This window comes from Harmonia axyridis, chromosome 3, assembly GCF_914767665.1.
Source record: "Harmonia axyridis chromosome 3, icHarAxyr1.1, whole genome shotgun sequence".
In the NCBI taxonomy this organism is placed as follows: Eukaryota; Metazoa; Arthropoda; class Insecta; order Coleoptera; family Coccinellidae; genus Harmonia; species Harmonia axyridis.
Genome location: NC_059503.1, coordinates 9,308,705 through 9,336,226, shown reverse-complemented (window position 1 = coordinate 9,336,226; position 27,522 = coordinate 9,308,705). Strand labels below are relative to the sequence as shown.

The 27,522-nt window shown below is 37.0% G+C and overlaps 1 protein-coding gene across 2 annotated transcripts in view; it reads right to left on the bottom strand.

The window, feature by feature from the left end:
* Positions 1-4,797: 4,797 nt before the first annotated feature.
* The window catches only part of LOC123676471 (lachesin-like), a 57,763-nt gene continuing 35,038 nt past the window's right edge, over positions 4,798-27,522 (bottom strand). The window contains exons 3-10 of one of the 2 annotated variants that reach the window (XM_045612372.1): positions 24,802-25,024; positions 22,918-23,076; positions 21,217-21,345; positions 20,998-21,135; positions 8,312-8,464; positions 8,210-8,257; positions 6,290-6,343; positions 4,798-5,605 (exon numbers count right to left, since the gene is read on the bottom strand). In XM_045612372.1, coding sequence (XP_045468328.1) covers positions 5,475-5,605; positions 6,290-6,343; positions 8,210-8,257; positions 8,312-8,464; positions 20,998-21,135; positions 21,217-21,345; positions 22,918-23,076; positions 24,802-25,024 — 1,035 coding nt within the window. In that variant the 3' untranslated portion in view covers positions 4,798-5,474. The remainder of the gene's footprint in view (positions 5,606-6,289; positions 6,344-8,209; positions 8,258-8,311; positions 8,465-20,997; positions 21,136-21,216; positions 21,346-22,917; positions 23,077-24,801; positions 25,025-27,522) is intronic. The other variant, XM_045612373.1, reaches the window with a different exon arrangement.

Below are 27,522 nucleotides of genomic sequence, written 5' to 3'. Positions count from 1 at the left end.
TATGCCGTAAGTGTCCCCTTATCACGGGTGAGACCCTAGCGGCTTACATCTGTAGGTTAATATATATTTATGACATGTTTCCCTTCCCAAACTTTATATACTCGGCCCGTTAGTATATCATTCCTGGAGTCGGTGACTTGTTCTTGTTATACAGGGTGCCTAGATGTAACTTTGATATATTTCAGTTTGTCTTCCACAAGATCTTTCTCCCAAATTTGATCTATCAAATGAAGCCATATGTATTTGATGGAAGTTCATCTCACACGTTTCTTCAATTGTAAAAAAGTCATATATTGTCTACATTGGAGACGACATGTTTTGAATCTTCATTCTGGCAAGTACTTATGCGAGCCCCTGGTGTTGTCGGATCTTTAACTCAACTACCCTTGTTTTGGGATATACAGAACTTAAATGATGATCCCTTAAGCCCTGGGAAGTGAACCAACACACTAGCTGTCTGTTCCTGCCCTCAAAAGTGTCTCAAACGAAACTATGGACAGCCAGGCCATGCTGAGATCACTGGAATTATATAGCCAGAAGGATCTCTGCTAATGTAAAAGTGTCATTATTGGTATATGTATTTAGAACGCATTAATTGTTTGAGTTGTTATTGTTACTTTTCCTCATGTTTTTATAAAAGATTATTTTCATTTTTGTCTGGAATTGACTGGTAAGCGTAAGCTAGACTTCGCTTCGATCTTATTATATTGTACGACTATAAGATATTACGAAATTTTGGCATTTTATTACTATTATTATTCCCAATGGAGCTCATAAGGTTCTCTTGGCTAAAAATAGCAGAATAACAGATGCTTGAGATATTTTATCGTTATTAGAATGCAGATTATCTTCTCATGAAGTCTTCAATCATCTCAACCAATAGTTAGAAAAGTACATGATGGCAATTAAGACATTTTTTCAATGTTTCGATCTTGACATTCAAGACCCCCCGAAAATGTCAACATGAAATCCGATCACCCTGTATACAAATAACAAGTCACCGCCTTCGGGAAATGATAAACTCACGGACTGCATGAATTGTGGGCATAGGGGACATATAGACGTTGGGGACTTGAAGGTTAATTGAATGTTTATTGTGTTGCAGCGCGGAACAGATTAGTGTTGGGGGCTTATTGAATTGAATGTTGAGGATAATGTCGTGTCATTCGTGGACATCGGAACCCTATGTTTCGACGATTGATGTTTATTCCCCTTGACGCGATCCTGAAATAGCAGATTTCATATGGAATTGATGATTGTGTAGGGGCTGACATCAGTGTTTTCGGAGGTGATTTGGGGTGTTTATAAAGGGTTCAACTTCATGAGGGGATGGGAGGAATGATTAATCAAAAAAATGAGGAATGCACGGGCGTGAAAGCAGAAGATTGTAGTGATTCTATCTGCTCAGAGATGGCGATATGGGTTTCCGCGCCACACTACTGCGGCCTAGGCCGATTCAAAGGGGTCGTGGCAATGCAACAGGGTCACCTCTCCACGATGGTGTGAGAAGGTGTGTCTTAGGCAGAGATCGCTGAATAGCCTAACTGAAGATTCCACGAGATGAAATACCAATCGTTTTTCATATCAGTAGTCCAAATTCCGAATCCTTCGATTTTTTGTTAGAAATATTGGATGATATTTTTCTCAATATTGATTTGACGGTTTACACGAGACTTAAAATTATCATTAGACATCTGAATGCAAATTTTTAATTATATTGACTCTTACTTACCTGCGGTATTTAGGTTCCAAATCTACCCCAAATTTCTCATATCATATCGAAAGTCATCATGAATATTTTTTAATCAAATTTCAGGAATTGCAGACATTGTAATGGAATGAAAGAGCCATAGAATCGGAGAACAAGCTCTTAAAAAGTTCCGTTAGGGAAGTAGAAATGAATTAGAATCTTCAATCAAGTTTTAAAAACTATATGTCAATTAAAAAGATTACTTTTCAAGATTCAACTTTTGAAATTATATCTCAGTCTTCATTTTTCAATTTTTCATGAGATTCATTGTCTAGATAAATGAAAAAAAGAGCGTTGCTTTTCATATGGAGTTATTTCCGAAACTTGTGCGATACAGATACTAGGAGATTTTTATCAGAAAGAATTTTTCATCTCCTTCTGAAAAATTTGTAAGGTTTTTACGGCAATTTGTATTGTATATCATGGTTGTAATTTTTTATCGTTCGATAAGTTCGAATTAAATTTTTTCCATGTATTTCATATCACTTGTTATTGGATAGAAAGATAATATTCTTTGTCAGTGCAACTCTAAAATCTCCCATTATCAATTAACTTGAGATCACTCAAATACAGTGTGTTACTAAATTGAAGGTAGGTACATAAGAAAATGAGAGATTTCTTGGATAATTTTGAGAAAATGAAGTACTATAAACATGGCCCTCAAACGCTTTGTTTTCAAGGTACAAGGTGTTTCTCGAGAGGCGCTGTTCCAGAAAAATAATACGCTGTAGATTTGCATTGAAAATTACCATATTGCATGATGAACACTTCAAGTTAGAATATCTATGCCAAATTTAAGCTGAATATCTTGAGAAGGAAAGGTGCCATAAAAAAAAACTTGAAAAAAAAATCGAATTAACACCCTGTTTCTCGAAAACAAGTTCATAGGACATCTGAAAAATGATGCGAGTGATTTTTCTTTTTGATTTGTACCATCAATTTAGGAAAATCCTGTAGATTGATACATTTCACTCATATTATTTTTGCATGTAAATCAAAAATTTTATTTTCAAATCGAAAATATATCATTGTGATGTTATTGAAATAGCTTTTACAGCTTTACAATCTTTGTTTCATATCTCAAGTCCTTTTCAAAAAAAACATACCGATAAAAATTTCTTTTGCATATTATTCAGATTCACCATCCATACACTGCTAAAAATTCCACAAATAACCATCTCCGTTATTGAAACAGTGTTACCCGATTTTATTGCCGAGCAGATATTCTATATCAGCACGAACAAGCTGGATATCCATCACAACCGATGAAGACATAACATGAAAGCCACATATTACGCCATTGTGTGGGAGATGCGCAACAAGTTGTTCCGTAATGAGGCCAGCAAAAAAACCGGAACTGCTGCATTATTGATATGCCTTTATCGATCCAATTGTCCGCTGGGCTATTTTAATAATCATGCGAATTCGGTACATTCCGGTCCCTCAGTTTCATGCTTCAATAGTCGGCGTGCTAAGGCTTTTGGAAAGGATCGGCGGATTAATAAAAAGCCTTTACATGGTGTTTAGAAACTCCATTAAATTGCAGCTTACTTTCACGTTGATATCTTGTAATGTGTGGTGCCCTTTATTTTTTCATTTATTATTTTGAAGGTTTGGAAGCCTAGCTTCAAATTATGAGAATAAGTCGCTTAATATTCTTGTAATGTGTGGTTTCCTGTATTTTTTCTTCTGTTTATTACATACATGTGGCACCCTAGCTTCAAATTATGAGAATAAGTCGCTCTATTAATATTCTGGTAATGTGTGGTGCTCTTTATTTTTCCACTGATTATGTCCAGGCTTCAAATTGTGAGAATTATTCGATCTACGAGATTATTCTCTATGAATTCACTTACCTGCATTGAGATCTAGCTCCTTCTTCCTCCTCTGTTATCTTTTTTTCGATTTAAAAAAAAACTATAAACTTGATGTTGATTACTTTCAGTAAAATTAGTTGAATGGAATAAAATAAACGATTCAGGTGAACATGAAAAAAATTCATACAATTTTTTGAATAAAAACATTTCCTTGCATTGGGTTTTGAGAACAACCATTATGAAGCCTTCAAATAGTTCTGTAATAACTGAATATTTATATTGAGGTGTTTTTTGAGGTCTTGAGAATAATACATGCCAGAATGAATGAAATCCATATTTTTCTTTTATAATCTGGTGGATAATTTCATGGCTTTTATTTCTTCAAATTAATTTCCTGCATATACCCGTCGCAGCTACGGAGTTACATCGTTCATTATATCAGTTTCATTTTCGCTACTTCTACCAATAAATCTTTCCGTATGGTGCCAATGGTGGCTTGAGTATTATCTTTCAATGTTTCAAGAGTTGCGGGTTTATCGTCATTTCTACCAGATTATAAGAAAAATTAATTTCATCAATATTTTTTTTTTATTATTCTCAAGATATTAAAACACACCCCCATATAAATATTGAGATATGACAGAGCTGTTTGAAGACTACATGATTTTCAGCTGGTATATTCTCATATGAAATTCATAATAAAATTACATTCAATAATTCAATAGCTTGAAACCCAATATTACAATGTAATGACGAATCTTTAATGGCTTGAGATTGTCCTTGCTTGTATTACAATGTGGCCCATTGACGAAGCCATTTAACTAGAAATGAGCATCATCACAAACACAATTCTTCGGTAAAAATGCTCATCTTCGACCAGTTTCAAATTAGTACAATCAGCAAAAATGCGACGTTAACGATGGTCATTTGACTTTAATTCTTGTATGAGGTTTCTGGTTGAATCCTGAATAGTAAAATTAGTTCGGAAACGATCAATAACTCCACGAATTGCTCCCCCCCCCCTAAAATTTGATAAACTAAGGTTAAAAGGTTAAGCAGAACTATAATTTCGCTTTACTCTGGCCCCCCAAAAAAAAAATCCGGTTCCTTCTTGGCCACCCCTGTTTTTGAAAGCTGGCGTCGCCACAGTATAAAAGCCTAATATATCTTAAGCGCAATTTCTTTATATTGATGTTTTAACATGGGAGTGCATAAATGAAAGAGAAATAATTGTTACACAATTTAATATAATCATGATATATCAGTATTGACAAGCATACAAAAATATCTCGAATCTATAGGAAATCTCAATGTAGATCATCAAATAGCTTATTGTTCTTTTTCCTCATAAACATGCTACATATCTTCTGGATATTGGAATTCTTTCATAATTGTTTTCAGTAAAACGAAACGACATCAACAGAGTATTTATATGAATCTAGTAATTTTTATTACAATGTCAATGAAACACCTAGTACTCTATTGTTTTCTTATATTATGAAGTTAATTCGATTGATGATACAATGTTGAAACTGGAAAAAATTGATCCAAGAAAGCAGAAAGATTTTATTATTTTTAGTTTTTGGGTTAACACGATGTCCGTTGGTGAACCAACTCGAGAGTTTGGATGAAAGTTAGAACTATACAAATTCAACGTAGTTATTTTCCACTTTATATAAACAATTCTATCCTAATTGACAGCTATACAATTCCATAAAAATTATCAACCTGGTTTTCTGAGCCAGTGAATGGAAATATTCTGTTTGGATAAGCTCGCTCAAATCGTTATTTACTTTAAAGAATATTAATGCAGTATCACTGCAGATCCAGCCAAGCACTTGATACAATTTTGATAGTCTCTCAACATAAACTTTTCGAACAAAAGACGATCTCCTTCAAATCACATCTCAGTTCGTGATCCGATTGTTCTTCCAAAGATGAAATATCAATACCAACACCATAATTAAACTTGAGATCCTATTCCTTGAAGTGGAATTGTCCCTGATCTCATTGCCAAGGAACAATAAATTAGTTTCGTCTGCAAAAAAAGCTAGGGTAAATAGGTGAAAAACTTCATTGAATTTGGAAATTTTTTGTGAATTCTAGATGCTCTTCCTAAGTAGTGTCTACATAGAGGCAATTGGCCTCTACACGCATAAGGTAGGTTATCTATGAAGCGTTTTTTGATGAGAGGTTATTCGAAGTTATAGGTTTGTCCTGATAAGCTTGCTATAGTACCTCCAGAAACAGTAAGGCTTCTAGGTCAGGTTTTTTTTGCGAAACCAATTTTTTTGAAGAGACACCAACTTCAGTCAAACAACTCTTGAAATGAAGATTATTAAAAGACTCTTAATTTTTTGACTATCGAATACCCTACAACCAGACAGAGAGAAAAAGCCCTGATGAAAACTTGAAAGTTGGAACTAGTGGGCCTTTTTCAGAAAGTTGGTTTTGTGAATGAAAAGTAGATCTTGAAACTTTTAGAAAGTCACTAGATTCATAATTTTTTATGACCTCGCATAGTATTTTCTTATCATGGAACACTGTGATTCCAATAATGCTGAAGAATTTTTTCATGGCTTCTTTGTTTCAAGACTTCTTGGTACTACTTCCAGAAAAACTCATAGGAAGGATACAAAGGTTTCGGTCTTTCAACAAATTTTCATATTCCTTTTGATTGTGGTCATGATGGATGCACCTAGAAGATCAGTAAATTTCTTACCTTTTTTAGGCTTCACATGATCTTTTGAAGTCTCTTTTTGATACTTTGATAGACCTGTGAAAAATCAAACTCTTATTAGTCTGGAGAAATTCCTGAAACATTTTTCTATTATTCAAAATAAATACAAATCGGCAATCCTAAATGGAATTCATTTATCTTCAAGAATAGATCAAATAAGCTAGCAGAACACGTGGGTTTTTTCAGTAATTTCTGGAGGTTCTTATTTTAGCTCCCTTTAATTTCTGTGGTTCTAATTTTACGAGCCTACCTCATCGAATATTCATAACGACCCACTCAAAAACAACACAAAATCGAATCCAATACCGATTATGTATAAAAAAACGGTTCTATTTCGAAAATGACAATGCTATTGGTAAGACAAACAACTCACATGCACAGTAAAACAAGGCTGGCTCGTAAAAGCACATTGTTTTCCATTATTGTTTGTTCAAAAGCTCATTTTCAATCTGGGGATAATTTATATATTGCGTGAACGGGGAGTATTAGAAAATTGGTTACCGCTGCTCATTATCGATCTTATGTATATATAAGAGTTGGACTAGAGGAGCAGGTCGATGTTTGGAAAACATCGAAAATAATCATTTCCCGAATGGAATTATACAAAGAGATTTATAATTATTTAAGAATACTATTTGACACAAAACGGTTTATCAGAAAACAAGGAAATTACTGGTGTGTAACCAGGAGCTTTTGAGCTTTCATTTATTTGCCAATTATTTCAAAAATAATTGGTTATAACCTCAAATTTTCTCGAGGGTGTCTTCCCTCCTGGACTCAAGATAAGGACTCGAAACCTCATCATGTATTAGATCATAACTCGATCTTCGAAAAACGTTTGTATTTGAGGTGTCTGTAACGAATATTTTAGGAGATAAAACGATTTTTGTGAATAAATTCAATTTTTACTGATTTTTCCATAATTTCGTGTTCAGTTTTTTCTTGAACTGTGAGGTCTACGACAGATAGATGAGCGGTAGAATATTTGACGATTGGTCTTTAGTCAAATTTCCACACCCAAATCATATCAAAATTTCAACAATGAGAATTATTGTGTTTCGATTACATCATACAGCCAATATTGCCTCTTTATTTCGTTAAAGAGGCAATACAGATCAATGGAGGCAAATATAGGGCACTAAATATTATTCAATTATTCAACTGTATAAACAGTTGCGTAACATTTCCGGCTAATCGGAAATTAATTGGATTTATTGGTAGATAAATAGTATTTAATAGATAGAATTCTCATCTAAATTATAACACCATATCGCCTCACGAATTTTGAACTTTCCATGTCCTGGTCGACAAATATTAATCCCGTATCCCTATGTAAAGCATTTCTGCAGATATGGAAAGGCAAATATGCTCGAGTATGCGGAGCGGTTACAAAACAACACCCTCCGACAGGGTTGTTTGAGGATCAGATGTGTACTTAGGATCGATTACTGGTATCTGAATGAATATACAACCTCTTTTTCCTAATACAACCGTGGCAAAATGGAAAATCCCGATGTGGGTTGTTATTCAACGCAATCAAACAATTTGATGTCGTTATAGAAGCAGGCAGAGCATGAAAATTAGTTGTACAATGTTGAATATACCCATTGACGATTAATATAATGTATACTAACTGACAAACAAACTGCAATTTCCCCAAATTTCAGTCATTTACTCCTTGCTATACTATGTTTCACAAAAAAATATTGAAATTCAAACAGCTCCTTCTGGGTGTTGCAGTTTCTTTGTCAGTTACTATATTTTCATTTCGAAGTGAGATATAATATCAAAAGGCTATGCGTGACAAAATGGTGAATGCGTCGGTTCTAGATTTGTTCTACCTATTCTTTAGAATGGATCTGAAATTGGAAGTGCAATCGTGCAAAACTCAAATTCACTCACCCTTGTTGTTGATGGAATTGACAGTCTTGCTGTTCGGATCTGGAATTTCTACGAAATAAAGGTTAAAGTTGTCATTTTGGATATCACAGATATCGAACTTACTGTAAACATTTATCGTTCCTTCCATTTCTCCAACAGAATTCTTGGAAACGCATTTGTAGATTCCATAATCGTCTGGCTCTATCAGATACCTCAAGGTCAGTTTCATATGGGTTTTATATCCATCTTCTATCAACTCTGGGACATATTTATTACCTAGAAAATATTGCGAAAAAACAATTCGTCAACTAACATCCACCTAACATTTTATTCTCAACAAACAAAATTACGAATACAAACTGGAACGTAAAGAAGAATATATAACCAACACCAAATGTTATTTATGAGAAATGAAATGTTTAATTTTCTATATCTGCATGGTTTCTTTGCTACTTGTTTGATAACTTTTCAGTTTTAGGCAAGTTCTTGACGTTTGAGTTTCTAAGAATTTTGTATCAATTATTATTTTACGTTCTCACAATTATGTTTGATTCAAAATGTGAAAATTTGTATCGCATTAATTCCTTAACTTAATGCGATGAAGCCAATAGGGCTTCGTATGATCGAGTCAGGACGTAAAAAAAAAGATGTTGCAAATTTCTTTCAAGTTATTATTATTATTATTATTTGAACTGGGGTCGTTTTGCTTCGGTAAGCCTTCCGGGAACTGCGACCATGCAGATCTTTTGTTCACTACCCTACTCATTCATAGAAACCCAGGGAGGTCGTCAGTTAATAAAATTGACAACCTCCTTAGGGGCCTTGGCCGTTACCTCTCTGGTATCCAGGACTGGCTTACCCATGTGAATGGTTCTTGGCCAGCCAGCTCCGGACACTTGAATAACAAGTGTTCGGCCGTTTCTGCTTCCGATCCACAGAGCCTGCAAATCTCGTCTGCTGACTTACCCATACGGTACAAATGATGTTTGTACCGACAGTGCCCCGTCAGCAGTCCCACCATCACCCGAAGCTCCGCTCGCGACAGTTTCATGAGCTTTTTGGCGTAGGTAGGTGAAATCTTCACGAATTTCTTTGCCTGAGCAAGTCTAGGAGTGTTAGTCCAGTAGATTTTCCTACTGTTCAACTTCCATAGCTGGACCGCAGCTTTGTATTGGTCTTTTCCTATCCCACAGAAAGGCTCAGGTCCAGCAGGTCTTAACCTTGATGCACTTTTTGCAAGTTCATCCGCTCTTTCCTTCAACCCCACAGTGCCCTGGTACCCATAGTAGAGTCACCTTATTTCCTCTGGCCAGTTGCTTTATGGTGTTACGGCACTCCCAAGTCAGCAAAGACCCCTGACAACACGATTCCAGGGATCTCAGCGTTGTTTGGCTGTCCATGGTGATGTAGATATGCGCCCCTTTGAGGTTCATTTTGAGACACTCCTGGGCGCATAAATAATTCAAGTTTTCAAGCTAGTGAAAGAGTTTATCGACTTGCCATCGATATCGAGAACCTGGAAACATGACCGAAACACTGCGAAGAAGGCGCCCAAGATCTATCGTGTATGCACAAGATCTTCCGAGAAATGTCGATGAAGCTCTGGAAATCCATGGAAATCCGCATCCTGAATTCCATCGAACATTATTATTACTATTATTATTCACCGAATCGGGGTCGTTGCGGCACAGTGAGCCTTCCGGGAACTACGAGCAAATTAATCTTTTTTTTTTTGAACCTACCTTTTCATAGAAACCCAGGGAGGAGGTCGATACGTTTAACGAAACCGATGGCATCCTTAGGAGCCTTGGATATTACTTCGTGTGTATCCAGAATAGAAATATCCATGTGAGTGGTTCTGAGACTCGTACATTTGCACACTATGGGTTCGGCTGTTTCTAGCTTCTTTCTCATAGGCTGACTTACCCATGCGGAACAAAAGGTATTTGCACCGACAGTGGCCTGTCAGCAGTCCCACCATTACTAGTAGCTCAGCTCGTAGTAGTTCCAGAAGCTGCCGGGAATAGATCGGGTAGAGCATCACAAACTTCTTTGCCTGAGCAAGACCTGGATTGTTTTTCCAGAGGATTTTTTTAATGTCCCACTCCAATTGTTGGACCGCTGCCTTATACTGGTCTTTTTCAAGCCCATAGAAAGGTTAAGAAAGGTGCAACAGATGATAACCTTGGTGCCCTTTTTGAAAGCTTTTCCATTCCCTTCAATACCACAATGCCCCGATACCTATAGTTGAGTTGCCGTCAGAGCAATCTCATGTCAGAGACTCCTGGTTATATAATTCCAGGGACCTCAGAGTGGCCTGACTGTAGTAGTGATGTAAATACGCGCCCCTTCTTTTGAGACATTCTTGAGCACAAGTGTAAATAGCTTGTGTCAGTATTAGATTATCCTCTCTCTGGGGATTGTGGATTTTTGTCCTGAGATCTCTAGTGGACTCTTCAGTTAGGCAATTCAGCGATCTTTGCCTAAGACACCCTCTCACACCATCGTGGGGAGGTGGTACTGCTGCAACGCGGCGACTCCTATAAATCCGCTGGAGCCAAAGTAGACTGTGGCGCGACAACCATAACGCAATCTCTCTGCTTCACTTACGGATACTCACCACATACAGCTAGAAGTTTCAAGTTTCATCCATTCAGTAGTTATCGGCCGGACAGACAAACAGAATCGAATTTAAGGCCAAACCTGATTCAACATTAAAAACTTACGGATGACATTCTGACGAAATGGTAGAGCAATAGGTTCGGAGAACGAGCGCTCGAAAACAATAAAAACCATGTATTTTCCGACAAGCGGATCAAGTGATGTGAATCCCCACCTGAAAATCGAACGGAACGAATTCGAAATAATGGCGTCCATCACATAAACACAGCAAATCGTATATTTATAACCGAACGTGCTCGCGTTCTCATGTTTCAATCATTTCGCATTCATCAACGTGCCGTGCGATAGGTGGACAAGCCATTTTTCATGAATTTATGGTGATTCCCCTGTGATATTTTCGGCCTCAAACGTTCGTTTCCGTTCGACGAAATTAGTGTTTTTATTTATTCTCCGGTATTATTCTTTTGCCGGGGAAAATAAAGAACGGTTTATGACAGGCGCTTCGATTATCAATACTGGAATTATTATTAATGAATATGTGAAACGGGGACAAACAACATCGAGCCACGCGGAATGGATATAATACGGCAACTTGACAAACAGGTTCGATCAATCTGAAAAAAAGACTAGAGGAGGGAAACATATTGATGAAAACATCGAATCAAGGAAATTTATCGTTTAGAAACAAATTTGAGATCATATTATACAAAATACGGAAAATCCTCAATTATATTAATAATAACTATTTATCGTCGAATTCAGATGTTTGAAATTCACTGCTCCACAAAAGTTAAATCAGCCACAGCCTGATAATGCATTTGCATATTTTCGATCAGATTGTTGAAGTGTTCTTGATCGATTTCTCTCCAGATATAAGGTGAAAGTCGTCCGAGTTCTTGAAGTCTATGTGGGGATTTTTAATGAGAATCCCAAGCTGGTTTTGCTGATCACAAGCATTTGCATGGGATAAAGCAACTGGCCGAAGGGAATAAAGTAAACCTACTATGGGTACCGGGGCATTGTGGTTTCAAAGAGAATGAAAAAAAGCCGATCAACTTGCAAGAAGGGCATCAAGGATAACATCGGTTGGTCTTTGACCATTTTCTGGGCTTGGAAAAGACCAATAGAAGGGAGCTGTCCAACAATGGGTGTGAAACAACAGAAAAACCCTCTGGAAAAACACTCCGAGTCTTGATCAGGCAAAAAAATGTGTGGTGCTTTCGCCGAACTAAACCAGAAAGCTCCTGAAGCTACCACAAGCTGAGCCTCGGGTAATGGTGGGACTGCTGGCAAGTACAAATACCTTTTGTACCGCGAGGGTAAGTCAGCAAATGAGATCCGCAGGCTCTGTGGAAAGGAGCTAGAAACAGCCAAATACATAGTATGGAAATGCCAGGGGCTGACTAGTCTAAGAACCATTCACATGGGAAGGTCAGTTCTGGATACTCACGAAGTAATAGCCAAGCCTCCTAAGGATATCGTCCATTTCATTAACAGCATCGACGATCTTCCTGAGTTTGTATGAATAGGTAGGGTTGAGAACTAAAGATCTATTTGGTCGCAGTTACCGGTAGCCTTACAGAGTCGTAACTACCACGATGCAATGAAATAATGATATATTGACAGAACACTCATTCGTACCCAGAAGAAGCTTTGTAGAAGCTACGACATATGTCACAAATTCTGAGAAACATTCCACATGGTCTCTGTAGTAATCGTCAAAAGAAGATTCGAGAAACCTAAAGAGACATGGATGTTTCTAGTACGATATCGTACGATTGTAATATTTCCTATGTTTTTCCTTATATTTGACATCCAAATGTAAGTGACCCAAATAGTTCATTCAAGGACAGAAAAGTCTACTTTATAACTGAAAAATTGCAACAGAAAACAAAGCTTAAAGAACTCTTGGTTCTCCTAACAGAGCACTATAAATCCATTTCCATTCAAACGACAATCGGGCCAAAGCGTCTTCATCGATTCCCCCAGGAACTGAACTCATCTCGAAGATGTGTACCAAACGAAAGCACAAAATAGCCGAATTGATATGCTGACTGACGCTACTCGAACTAATTAGTCGGCAGGAACCGATTTCTAAACAACGAAGCGAAAAAAAAACGGCACGATATCCCGGCGTTAAATCAACCAGAGACTGAGTTTGCCTTCAGGGAATGCGTCAACAACGGGTGGAGGTTAATCCAAGCACACTTGATTAATTGATCGTGTTAAATATGTTTGCGGAAGGATCGCTGTTTACTCTGATCATGAACATAATTGTTCATAATCTCTTAATCGCGGGAATAGTAGCAAACCGTTCAACATCAGCGGGGTGCTCATTTTGAATTATTGCAGTGCTATTAATCCACGTCAGTTTGAGGGACTCTTAACTGACAAGGAATTGATTGAATAACGCGGCTTTATTTTAGGCTTCAAGACATTAACTGATCAATTGGAGTAATTAGGCTTCACCTTCGAATGCAGTGTTATGAATTCGTAGATCAGAGATTTGGGAAAGTTATGATTAATGTTTGGATGTTGTCCAAAGCAAGATTTCTGAAGAATGGAAAATAAAAAATAAAGTTTCGGAGTAAGCCAGATAATATCGATTGCTAGCATTTTGAATGAAGATTTCGGTAGGTTGTACAACGTTTTAATTATTATGAGTTTGGTCAACTGACTGAAGAATATTCTTTCTTTATCTGGATAAACAAGTGTTTGCTCATAACAATATAATAATATTATAATAACTTCATAACTCAACACACTGTCATTTATAACTACTCTTGAACAAGTTCCTCAAGACAAGGAAACATTTTTTTGAAATAACACTTCACTGAGTCCCTAGCCTGAACAGTAAATGAACATATCTTCCTAAAAATTCGACTTCATTCGTCCACCTCAACTCGCATCTCCAACGCTCTCCTAACTTCTCAATACCTTCTAAGTAGAAATATTTGTATATACCTAATTAAGAGCCAAATTTCTTTCCCTGGAGCATTTTTTCGAGGTCGGCAAAAATCCAGTAATCACTGGGAAGCAGATCTGGAGAATGAGCTTAGTGGTATTGCAGTAAGCAGTGCAATATGACCATCTTGGTGAAATATAATTATTTTCATCTGTATTTGAGGACGTTTTTCAATAATTTCTGCACTCGATCGATTTCATAACGTTATGTAATATTCACTGCTGATGTTTTTATCTTTGTTGAGAAAGTGAATAAATAATATACGCTTCCCCTCTCAAAATACCTTAACAGCTGATGTTTGAGAGCTTGGTCGCTTTGGGTAGCTTTCACCAACTGCTTTCTTTTCAGCTGATGCTCTAAAAATTGAGTTTTATTACGCTTAAACAGTTCCAAAAAACGTTCAGAATCGATAAGGTCTTCTTGCTGTTTATCAGCAAATGCGGCATCCATTTGGATCAAAGCTTTCTCATGAACAAATATTCAAGCAAAATATTGAATACTCTGCATTCTTGAATCTTCAGTTGAACCGCTATCTATTTCAACTTCAATGAACGATCATTCAAAACCATTTGGTGGAATTTAATGATGTTTTCGGAAACAACTGTTAACTTCGGGCTACCAGAGTCTTAAGCATCAGAAGTGTTTCCTCGATAACGTCTGAAATCCGCATTTTGAAAATTGTTGTCGAAGAAGCAGAGTCTGAATCAAGCAATAGTTCTACTTGCACATTATTTTTCTCCCAAGAAAAAAGTATTTGTCAATACACGAAACTCGTTTTCATCAATTTTTCAAACAACCACTTATTTAGCGTCACTTTACCTTAGATCTATTCAAAATCACAAATAATCGAAAAATCTTTGGCGAGGCGTTCTCGAAGCACATTCGAACTTACGCCCTCTCACTGAAGATTGCGGCGTTTCATCCCGAGATCACTGATGGAATCATCAGTTTGTCACTCAGTGATTTCTGCTGAATACACCTTTGGTCTCCATAGAGGAGCATAAAGACTCTAACGTAGTGCGGTTGGTTTGCAGTGCCGATTTAGGGAATGGTAGGCAACCCACAACGCCATCATTTGGGCACGCATATTGATGGTGCCTCTTCTTGCCACGACACCTATCAAAAATTTCATATTTTTCGTATCTTTTTGCATCTTGGTCTCTCTTATATGCATCTCGAGAATAACTGTCTCGCTATTCCTCTGGGATATTCCTCAATCGAATTGTTATTGATGAGATTATTGCAGATTTCATTTAGAGAAATTAATATTTCGCGCAAAATTTCGATAAGAAATCAAATCTGGTGCAATATCCATGTCACCGGAAAATGGAAATAGATGTACATATCTTCCAGTCTCTTTCAATTTGCTCTCCATGCAAGAAATTCCCTCCTAGGGACATGGACCAACTGTTAATCTCCCGGATCACTTTCTCCGTGAAACTCCTAAATCCCGAAACTTCTGTTCAAAACTTCTACCTTACGCATTGTGGATTTGTCTCGGCAATATTTTCTCCCATAATGGAACGTGACGGAGTTTGAGAGATAGGGATTTTCGAGAAGTTATTCATGAAGGGATCAATACATTTAATTCTGATGGGCAAACACGTATGCGATCTACAAGTTTGTGTTAGGTTAACATAAATTTTTACGGATTGAAAGAGATGCACAACTCGATATAGTGAGCTCAGGGAACTTTATGAACTCAATCTTCGCGATTAAGAAAGTTGAGATGAACTTTAGATTTTGATATAGAACCCTCCCTACCATTTTCACTCAGGTACATATGGAATATATAACGATATCGCACGCCAATGGATTGTCGCGTATCAATGTTCCGTCACTGGCTCGTTACTTAACGCTTCAGATAGAAGTTGACATAAGTTCGCGCATGCTTAATCGACATTGTTAATGAGAGTTTATTAGTTCTTCTGATGAGCTTGATGGGGAGTTAGATGAAGCAGCAGTAGTAATGTCCCACAGAAAATATTCGGTACGCAAAACATCTCGAGATAGTGAGAAATGTGTGAATTCCATACTCTTGTAAAATTATTACGCAAAATAGAGATTAACATTTTAATGAATCAATGAAAATCTTGATTCTTCAGATAAGAAGCCAACGGTAGCCGTCAACCAGCGTCATGATGGGCTATTATTTTCGCTTATAGAGAAACCATCGATAGCTTATATTCTATAACCCATGAAGAATTATTTCATGCTAACGTCTACCATCATGATTACTTTTCTGGTAACTGGAATATTCATGTTATTTTTTCCGTATTTTTTCAAATTTTAATATTCAAGTTCTGTTTCAGTGAAAGTTGTTTTAGCTACACTCTGATTCAAGGAATTTTTACAAGCATTTCACGAACATTTCGATTTTGCCATCTTCAGAAACTGAAAGACTAAATTTTGGTCAGAACCTGAAATTTACTAACTTTTGGTTTTTGAATATAACAATATCTTTGTCGGAATATTCGTTGAAGGCTTCTGAATATGGATTGGTTGAATAACATCAGTAGAATTTTTTCTATGAAATTGATAAACTTCTTACCTCCAATTTGTTATAATATGTATAATATTAGTGAGATACATATATGAATCTAACTTAGTGCTTTGTGTATTTATATCCGAGTCCTGAATCTATTTCATCTTCCCCTCAAAGTTGTCATTTTCCTGGGAATAAACCTGTCCTAAGCTGGTCAAAATGTACAGAAAAAACTTGTTACGAGGAGTTCGTTTGTTCCGAACCGAGAACTTCATTTAACCGTCTAAAATCCTCCCAGTTAAGGAAATAATATTGCTAATTAGGTAAACCTCGCCAGGTGAAGTTTCGAGGGTGCTAAGCTTTCAACGAAATTAACTAGGTACTTCAAGTTTGGTTCAAGTGTATCTTGAAATATAGAACGAGGTGTCCTGATTACTGATTACGCTTGATGGTGCGAAGTATCTCATTCTTTCCTAATTGAAATATTCATCAAGGGTTCAGAAAATAAGAGAAGGCAACACTTAGTTAATAATGAAATTGATAGATCTTTATTGATAGCTTCTATATAACACCTCAGATTGAATTAGATTGGATAGAAAGCAGAACTGTGGCCAATTCAATCTTTTGAAGTGACTCTGTGCTTGTCCGAAAGATGGCGTTATGGGCTTCGCGTAACTCACTAGTTCGGGAATTCGGGAAAATCCAACCGCACGAATATCTGGAGAACTAGTTTCTCTATAAGCGAACATACTAGCACAACTTGACGCTGGTTGACGAAGACCATCTGTTGTTGTCACCAAATATTTATGTGGGGATATGGTGTAATATGGCAACTCCTAATTCTTCTAACTCTTAATCAAACTCATCAGAAGAACTGATGTACATTATGATTATAGTGTGCTCGTATCAATTTGAATGAATTCAATAATCATTATTTTCAATCTGTACCATGAGGCGAACTAGTGTGCTACAAAAGTGGATTGACGCGTTGAGTGGGGTTTTACAAGTATGCACAAAAAGCCAATCGACGCGTCGATCGAGTCTAGCCAGCGTTCCATTGTGTCGATTGTTGTATGTTTCTGTTTTCTAAGCTGGACAATTATGGACCTTTACGTAGTATGTGTTCAGCTATTCTTATGTCATGTAGTGTTCTTTTCCAAGTCCACCGAAGGATTCAGATCCAGCGGGTGAAGGACAGTGAAGAATGTTTTTTACAGGTTTATCTGCTTGTTAATTCTCCTCAATAACATTATCGCCTGGAAACCAAAGCAACGTCGTTGTTTTTCCTTTTCTTTTATTATTATTATTATTATCACAAGGTAAAGAGTTGAGGCCAAGCCTATAAACTCACAAAAATTGAAATATATGAAAAAATACACCGAAACTTAAAAAAAATCATTACATTACATAAAGTAATTTACAGCTCCACAAGTAGCACTCACTCGCGACGAAACCAGGTATCATAGTTGTTTTTGAAAGAGTTCACAGAAATTGAGTTCACCACCGATGAAGGTAAAGAGTTCCAAACGGTAAACACGCGGTTTGTGATGAAGAACTGTCTTTGGGATGTTTTGAAACTTTCCTTCCTGAGCTTGAAAGCGTGACCTCGCAGACGGTCTTCCAGGTTCAACTTGAAGAGACCACTGAGGTCAATTCCAAAAAAGTTGTGGAGAGCACGAAAAGTTATGATGAGATCACCACGCAGCCTTCTGTCATCAAACGTGGACAGATTCATAATGGACAGTCTTTCACCATAACTGGGATGTAAGATGCCGTAGGGCAAACGAGTTGCCCGTCGCTGGACGCTCTCCAACAATGCCGAGTCTCTACTCAATGATGGACTTATGATGTCACGGCTCCACTTGGTGAGCAACACCACACATTCAAGATGTGATACTTTCAAGGTCGAAGAGATATGGTTATTCTGTGTCTTTCAAAATATTTTAATTTTGAAGAAAAATCTTTAGAAGCTCCAAATTTACCAATCAGAAAGTTGTATGGAATGTGCCAAATTGAGTTATTTGAAATTCATTGTGAATAAACAGGAGTATGAGATATTCTGGTAGAATAATGACAACAAATTTCCGCTATTATAGATGGCCTTATCCTTACACGAATGGCGACGTTCCTAAAACATTTCAGAAACTTCGGAGCGTTGCCCTCAGAGATATCGGCTGACGCCCGATGGGACAGCCTATATTGGCTCCATTCAGCATCCGAAAACGACAAATCTGATCCGACCGAATTAAATTCATCATGCAGTCCCTCCTTGGGCATAAACCCCCATGACATGGGTTTAATTAAGACCTTAATGCGACCTCAAGAATTCCAATCGGATCCATCCTCGGAAGTAGAAATAAATTGATTCATTCCACCCCTCGAAGTATACAATTCGGTCCATTCAGACCGATCTGAAGAGAAATCGGTTTACATAAACTTGACCAAAGGACGAATATCAAATAATCCAATCCCTTCTGACTCCTAACTTCTGATCGGATTCCCAAATTTGCGTCGGACTGTATCGGATGCTTTTGCTTTGAATTCGTGATCAATGGGGCCAGCTGCTGTTGTAATGGCAGAGCCAAACATTGCCGAGGACGTTGTAAAGGGTTTTATATAATATTGCGCTTTTGGGGTGATCGAGCTGGTCGTATCGCTGAATGAATGACACGTATAATTGGGGGTATAAAATAGATATATCCCTGCAATGATGATTAGTTTATCGAGGTTTTGTGGTTGTACGTTGTTCACTTTCTGTTCATGAAGTATGAATATGAATAGGTGAAGTTACATAGGCGTACAACTTTGCTTCCGCCGTCTTTTTCTGAATTTCAACGTTTCAAAGTTTGTCTTGCCCACTTTCGCAACATGTCATCGAGCATTGTCATACTGTAAAATCACTTTATCATGTCTCTTGTTGTATTGCGGTCGTTTGTCTTTCAATGCTCGACTCAAACGCATTAATTCGATAACGATCGCCGGTGATTGTTTCAGTCCATTTCAATAACTCATAATACATTACCCCGAGCTGGTCCCACTAAATATCTAACATGACGTTGGAACCATGAATATTCGCTTTGGCCGTCCACGTGAAAGCATGGCCAGGATATCCCCATGATTTTCTGCGCTTGGTGTTACGTGCTCGAATTTGTTGTGGAATTTTCCGACATTTGTAGGTTGATGTTTTTGTTTATGTTTCGTACTGCGTGCATTAGCGCTACCAGTGTCAACTGTCGAGCCTAGATATTCGAGTGGGAAAAATTGACGGGCCAGGGACTCTGTGATTATGGAAAATTCTGGTGATGAGCTGATGGTATCATTTACGATTTATCGAATTCTTGACTGTCATCCATGTCATTTGCTCTTATTTCTTGTTAACGCCAATAAGCAGCTGTATCTTGTGCTACCTGTATAAACCTTTCAATCATTACACTCTTTTGGTAAATTTTAGAGTTGTTTGTTCTAACCAGAGGGTATTTTCGGGAAGAAATTTACCTGGCGCCCTTTACATTAACTATTATATCTTACCATCTTGAAGAATCCCCCCGTCTCCACTGAAGCAAGCCGCGGATACCTAAGAAGGTAGTTCAGGTAAAAACCTGAATTTCGAGGTTACAAAATTTTGAGGTTACATTGGGATTATCGTAATGAACCCATTTTTAGTCACCAGTCACAATGCGATGCAGAAATCCCTTTGCCTTGCAAGCATCAGGTCACAAGCAAACAAACGCCGTTCAACATCTCGTAAGGCATCCAATTTCCTTGTTTCTGAATCCCCATAACTTTCAGGCCTTTTGAAATTCTTGTTGAGTTTGACACGAGTCTTGTTCAAGTGATGCTTTTAATTCTGCATCTTCGAAAACCTCCTTTCCTCCACCGCCAAGCTGGTCGACGTCAAAATCACCGTTCTTGAAACGTTGAAACCATTCTCGGCACGTTTTAACACTAGTAGCGGCCTCACGATATGTATTTGAGAGCATTCGATGAGCCTCAGCCGCAGATTTCTTCGTATTGAAGCAGAAAATAAAGACCTTCCGCAAATGACGAGAATTTGGCTCGTATGCTGACATGTTTAATCCAGAATATCTTCATGATGTAGACACAAATCGACTAATATTTCGATGACGTTATGTTTCAAATACCGTAGCTTATTGTACGACATCTAGGATCTTTTTATTTCGACTACCACTTACCGCTACAGCCATTTATTGTAAAATGGCGAAAACAACGTTGTACAGCTAATATAATATTTGGTTCATTTCCAGACCTGAAATGAATTGAATTTCTCCCTTCTGCTCAATAGTGTTTAAAAGACAATTGGCATTTAAATCATGGATTTCAAAGAGTTATCCCATTTGAAATAATGGATGTATCAATAAGAGTTCAATTTCAGAGAATTAATACAACATGATCTTCTATAGCAAAACCATATAAGGAAAAATGTTAACAGCCTCCATAAACGAGGTCTTTTGTTAAATATGTGAAATATTGATGCTTCGATCAAATTTCCGGCACGCCTGGTGAAATTTCCAATGTAGTAAATATAGCGCATTAAAACATGGATGAAAATTTCGTGGCAAGAATATTGTTACCCCTACAGCCCATTTAATGCATTAACAAAGAATTCGTGATGAAAATAGTTCTCAGTACATATAATTAATATCAAGATGTAGCCGGTATCGAGATCTTCAAAATCGAATAGAAATTAGTCTATAGTAGATTGCAATGTGTACTCACTATGTGATATTATTTCACCCCTGTCTCTTGTCCAATAATTAATTGATTTTGGAAAAGCTTCACAGTGGCATTCAAGCACTACTTCTTGATTCTCATACGCACCCACAAGTTGATACTCTATCCAAATCGTAGGGGGGACTATAATAAAAAAAATTAAAATTAGAATAGAATGAAAGCAGAAATTTTCAGTGAGAGTAGGTACTACAAGCAGATACTTACATTGTACAATCAACATTATCCTCTTACTAATAGATGGTGGTACACCGTTGGAAGCTATACATAAGTAAGGACCCATATGGTCCCTCTTGACTTTGGTGATGTTTAGAGTAGGACCATTCGCAGTGGCAACTGAAAAAAAAAATAACAAATGAAGAATTGATTCTTGGAAAAATTACTGATAGGAAATTCTCCTTTACCGCACATGTGTCATCTTATTGTATTGATATCACGGAAAGATTAGCATTGGAGTGGTATTGTGATTAACAGTTTTAAACATTTTGAACAGTTCGTCATTGCGGAAAGTCCTTAGATATTCATTAATTCATTTGGAACTAAAAAAAATAGAAATAGATTGATTTGTTATTGAAGAATAATAATATGCATGATATAACTCTCGGCAAAACAATTCTTTTTATGAAATTAAAAGTAAAAACGTTAAAATTATTAAAAATGTATTTTGAATATTTGTATATGGTAGAGAAGGACGATAAATAAGAGGAACGTTTGAGATTACTTCGATCGAACAGAAAAGAGGTGAGATCTCAAAAACGCTGGGAGAGAGGAATAGTTAAACTTTGGCAGATCACGAGAATGCCACGTGGTATAAACCCCTCTTGAAATGCATATTCTATGCATATACCAATTCTTTTCATTTTTGAAGGGTGTTTTTTTAGAGCTATAGAACTCAAAATCTGGACGTCCAATTTTCGATGACTTTTTCCAACATTTGTGGCCGTATATCGGCAATACCACGGTGAATGTTGTCTTCCAAATGGTCAAAGGTTTGTGGCTTATCCGCATAGACCAATGACTTTACAGTCACAGAAAGTAGTCTAGCGGTGTTAAATCACAAGATCTTGGAGGCCAATTCACAGGTCCAAAACGTGAAATTAGGCGGTCACCAAACGTGTCTTTCAATAAATCGATTGTGGCACGAGCTGTGTGACATGTTGCGCCGTCTTGTTGGAACCACAGCTCCTGGACATCATGGTTGTTCAATTCAGGATGAAAAAGTTACTAATCATGGCTCTATACCGATCACCATTGACTGTAACGTTCTGGCCATCATCGTTTTTGAAGAAGTACGGACCAATGATTCCACCAGCCCATAAAGCGCACCAAACAGTCAGTTTTTCTGGATGTAACGGTGTGTCGACATACATTTGAGGATTAGCTTCACTCCAAATGCGGCAGTTTTGTTTGTTGACGTAGCCATTCAACCAGAAGTGCGCTTCATCGCTAAACTAAATAGAATGTACGTAGTGCGAGATACGTATTCCGCACAGAACCATTATTTTCGAAATAAAATTACACTATTTGCAAGCGTTATTCAGGCGTGAGTCTATTCGTCATGAATTGCCAAACCAAACTGAGAATAAATCACTTGACATCTGTTAAATCGGTAGCCATCTTGAACAGTAATGCCAACTTAAAGTTATATACCTCGAAAAAAAACACCCATTATTATTTGCGTTAGTTTTCTGTTGATTCAAATAAGCGTTATTTACTATCCACATAATTTCGTGCTATTTACGATCACGCTCTAACCCTAAACGAATCTCGTAAAGGAACAAGATAAAACTGAATCCGCACTAAAACCCTGAAATATTCGACTACCAACTCCCGAAACTCCGAAAGTTATGCAGGTCATAATCGGTAACGCATCCAAGCCTCATAGTTTATTCAAGTCCAGGAACTTACCGTAGTTATCCGCTCCTTGAGGAATCATCTGGCCGTCTTCCCTCTTCCATGTTATGAGGGGTTCTGGAGATCCTCTGGCAGAGCAGTGCAAACTGACATTGGATCCTTCATCAACTATCAAATCTGGACTCGTTCGCGTATCGAGTATATCCGGGGAGACTGAAAGTTCAATGGAGAGTTCAGGATGTTGAAGTATTAAGCACGACAAACAGAAAGAGGAGCTTGTTGATTATTCATCAGGAAACTTGATAGGAGCTCCCTGTCCTTGTGGAAACATCGTTCCAAAGTTTTAAATTATGGGATGGTTTATTGTCTGGGGGGTTTTGTTTGCGATTCTACAAACTTTTAAAATCTGGGGGATTTGTTTCTTTTTTTGCTAGTATTGAAATCGATAGTAACTTGCTTTGATGGAAGAAGGTAGGCAGAATTATGAAGATTTTTGTGAATACATATGGGCAATATTTTCAATATAACAAGTTGATCACTCTGAGATTACCAAAAATATCGATTTCTGTTGCAAATGGAGAGATTCATCACTTAATATGCTACGTGACATGATTTATTCCAATAATGTCCCAGGCGTGTTTAATATGTGGATAATAGAGAAATCAAGCAATGCAAAAAATGGACATTATTGTCTTCGAAAGAGGCCAACGAAATTCTGGCTCTATATGATCGCACAGTATTCATCATGATACTATGTACAGGGTGGGCAAATAAGCGAGGTAAGCGGCTATATCTCAGGATCCACTCATCGTACAGACTTGCGGTAAAAATTTTTACCACTAAAGTGTACAAGAAAACACACTGAAAACTATTTCGAAGTTCATGCCTCTACCGCAAGGGGACTAATAGTTATCATCGAGTGGAAAAAAGAATTTTACTCGAAAATGTTTCATATGAAGTGGACGAAAAAATATCATCACTGTAATCCTTGGAAAATTCTCTATCTTTTTGAATTGTCACTTTCGATTTTATGACATCAAATAAGGTTAGGTGGGAGGAAGAAATCTGACTGATTGAAACGCCTGTAACTTCAGTTTGGTTCAACATTTTTGAGCAAATTGGATCTCGTCTGAAAGATAATATCTTGTTGATTGAGGAAAAAATATATTCATGATAAATTTGTTTTTGTTGCTTTCGATAGGGGGCGCTAAGTCAGAAGTTCATTGTTTTGTTCATTTTACTGCGAAATTTCAAATGTAATGATAGGATTTTCTTAACAAAAACAGAAGTTCCATCAAATTAGCATGAAAAAACCTCAAGGTCGCAAAGCGATCATTTCAAACGTTCTGAAGTTATGGCCGAAAGAATATATTCTTCAACTGATGCACTGCGAAAAATCAAATTATGTTTTAAGTTCTGACAGAAACAGAAATCCCATCAAAAATGTTGAGCCAAACTGAAGTTACAAGCGTTTCAATCAGTCAGATTTCTCCCTTTCACCTACCCTTATTTGATGTTGTAAAATCGAAAGTGACAATTCAAAAAGATAGAGAATTGTCCAAGGATTACAGTGATGATATTTCTTCTTCAACTTCATATGAAACATTTTCGAGTAAAATTCATTTTTCTACTCGACGGTAGCTATTACGTCCCCTAGCGGTAGTAGTATGAACTTCAAAATAATTTCCAGTGTGTTCTCTTGTACACTTTAGTCGTGAAATTTTTACCGCAAGTCTCTACGATGAGTGGATCCTGAGATATAGCCGCTTACCTCGCTTATTTGCGCACCCTGTACAACTACTCACTGTTCGTGAACCACTCTGTTACAGAAGTCCACCAGTCCATTTTTACAAGAATGCGCGATCACATATAGCCAACTTGATATGAGAACACGACCAGAACAAAAAAAGACGAGATATCTAAGAAAGCACACTTTACCTAAAACGTTCTTACCCACGACATCAAGGTATCCAACTTGGCTCTTCATTGGGTCTGTATTTATCTGACACATATACCATCCCTTGTCGCTTTCCTTCACTTCCTTGATATGGAGGTACCAGGTTTTCTGCTCGCTGTGGGTTACACCTATCCTGTGATTTTTCGTTATTACATGACCTTGAATGGTCAGAATTGTTTGGGTGTCTACTCGTAACCAAGCGACCTGAAAAAAAAATGGTTCTTTCAGTGACTTATTCCATCAAACAATTATTAATGATTAGAGGAATAAGATACAAGAGTGGCAAGAATGATACAAAATTATTCAATGAAATAAGTGAGACTAGAGAAAGGTATCGGTGTGATGAGAAGAAAGAATCTGTCATAGAGAAAGAGAAATGCAGCAACTATATCTTCAATACATGGTGATATTTCAACAATTCCATTGAAACGGAAAGACTACTTCAGTTCGTTCTTGTGCTTTTCAACTGCAATTTCTCTGGAGACAAATCTTTGAATTTTCTGTCTCGGGGTTATTGAATACATAGAGATGCATTTGTCATTTCTTTTTTTATAGCAAATGCACATTTCGGATATTTCCTGATACTGATTCACTCCATGGTTTACTAGCAAAGGTTTGCTGATCAATAATTGCTTTTAGAATCGTAGTTATCATAACATTGCTACCCCCTCTCCTCACCTCCCCTGGTCCAATCATTAGAACAACAAAGATAGACAATATTATTTGGCATTGGCATCACAACAAACTACACTATTTAGGAATTATAGGAGTCGGCCAACCATGCATTTTATTGTTTCGAGTTATGCCAGATGCTTTTGATAGGAATACCAACCTAACGAATATATAAAACTTTCCATAGTACGTTCTGAATTCTGATTCAATTTCCGACACTTCCATAATCCTTAATAAATATATTAGCGAATCTAGTGAATCCTGATCGATTCCTCAACCTTTATCGGTCTTGTTCCTTGATGTCAGTAAGTTATCGTCTAAATAAATCTTAGGCGGACTTCGCAGTGAAACCTATCCTAACAATTTTGGGCAGTTGCTAAAGTTGCTGGGAGATACTGGATACTGTTGAGAACAATTGAAATATGTCATACCCTCGTCATTGGCGAAGTTCTCCTCAAATTGGGTTCTGAATAACGCACGAACTGCTTTCTAGACATTTAGTCTCAGAACTATTTAGCGGGGCCAAAATAATTCATGAAAACGGAAGATCCTCATGATACTCATAGGTATATTTGAAATGACGATTCTTTCTTGTAGGAAAAAATTGCTGGATATCAAATGAAAGACAACAGTTCAAATTCTAGCGTTCTATATTCGTGATATTATTTTAAATTTGATCACAATTTCAAGTTGATGAAGATTTTGTTGCAATTTCAATTTATATACTTGTTAGTTTTTGTAGATTATGAGGCTTGGGTGATGAACAGTAGTGAAGAACACATATCGATTGTTTTTTCTCAATAATTTTTTATTATCAGGACAGTTTTGTTAGCTGATGCATAATTTAATATCATCAATCAAATTTATTCCAAAATCCAAAGCTCATTTTCGTATGAGAAAAAAGATGTATATTCTTGTGATTGAGCTGAGTATAAAAAAGAAAGAATGCCAAATAACTGAATCATTCGCAAATGGATCAAAAAACCTACTAGCAGAATGAAATGATCCGGATATAGACATATGTCCTGTGATCCCATCTCAGCACCTACTTCGGAACTTTGTAACAGGCTGGCGGATGTCGATATATCTCCATTTCTTTCAGAAATACACACAATAAATCATCATTCATGTTCAATGGAACTGAGCGCGAAATACGTATCGAAAAAACTTGCAGTGGTAAGTTTTTCATGTTGTTCTAATATTATATTGAGTTCAAAGAACGGCTAGTTTATTTTACCGATTTAAAATGATTGATGAAAGCAAAAGCTTTTTATCCTCAATTTGGGTTTTTACTCCAAATGTGAATTCAAATTATTTCAATTCAGTTCTCAAAAACCGTTATATCACGTTACGGCTGAACAAAGTGGCAACAGTCTCTAGTGGTACAGCTTTAAAAAACAATCTGATGTGAAATATAATATGGCAGATATGTAGTCTGTGACCTTCTTCTTCTCTACTTTTTCTCCTGCTTTAACCTAATCAAAATGAAGCTTAGTTACTCTAATCACAGTGATTTATTTTATGTTTTTTTCTATCCATGTAATTTGTAGTCGATGTTGCCAATGTGTGCAATGGAAACAGAACGCTTAAGGTAATTTTCAAATCCCTTTATTTATTGTTTCTATTCGAATAATCCAATGTTTATTTCATTTTATTTTTTTGCTTTTGATTTTTCATTTGAATGTCTTCAATCATTCCTACAGGTTTCTTTTCCAAAGCATTTTTTGCGTAGGCTTGTAATGGCTAAGCATCCCGTGAACCCGATATCGGGATATTTTTCTTCTCCCACACAGAATTTGAACTCGTCAGTTTCTGATAACTCATTAGATATTTTCTCAGACAGCGATGCTTTCTTATGAAGTCGATGAGTGGGTGTAGCATGTTCTTATTAAAATCCAAATATTTTTCGGACCTTGCAGTATAAAAGTTTCGAAGGAACTCTTTGGAGGTTCTGCCAGAGTATTTCTCTTTCGGTCTCCTCCTTCTCTTGAAACCCTTTTTTTGAAGGATCATTTTCTTCTGAATACCAC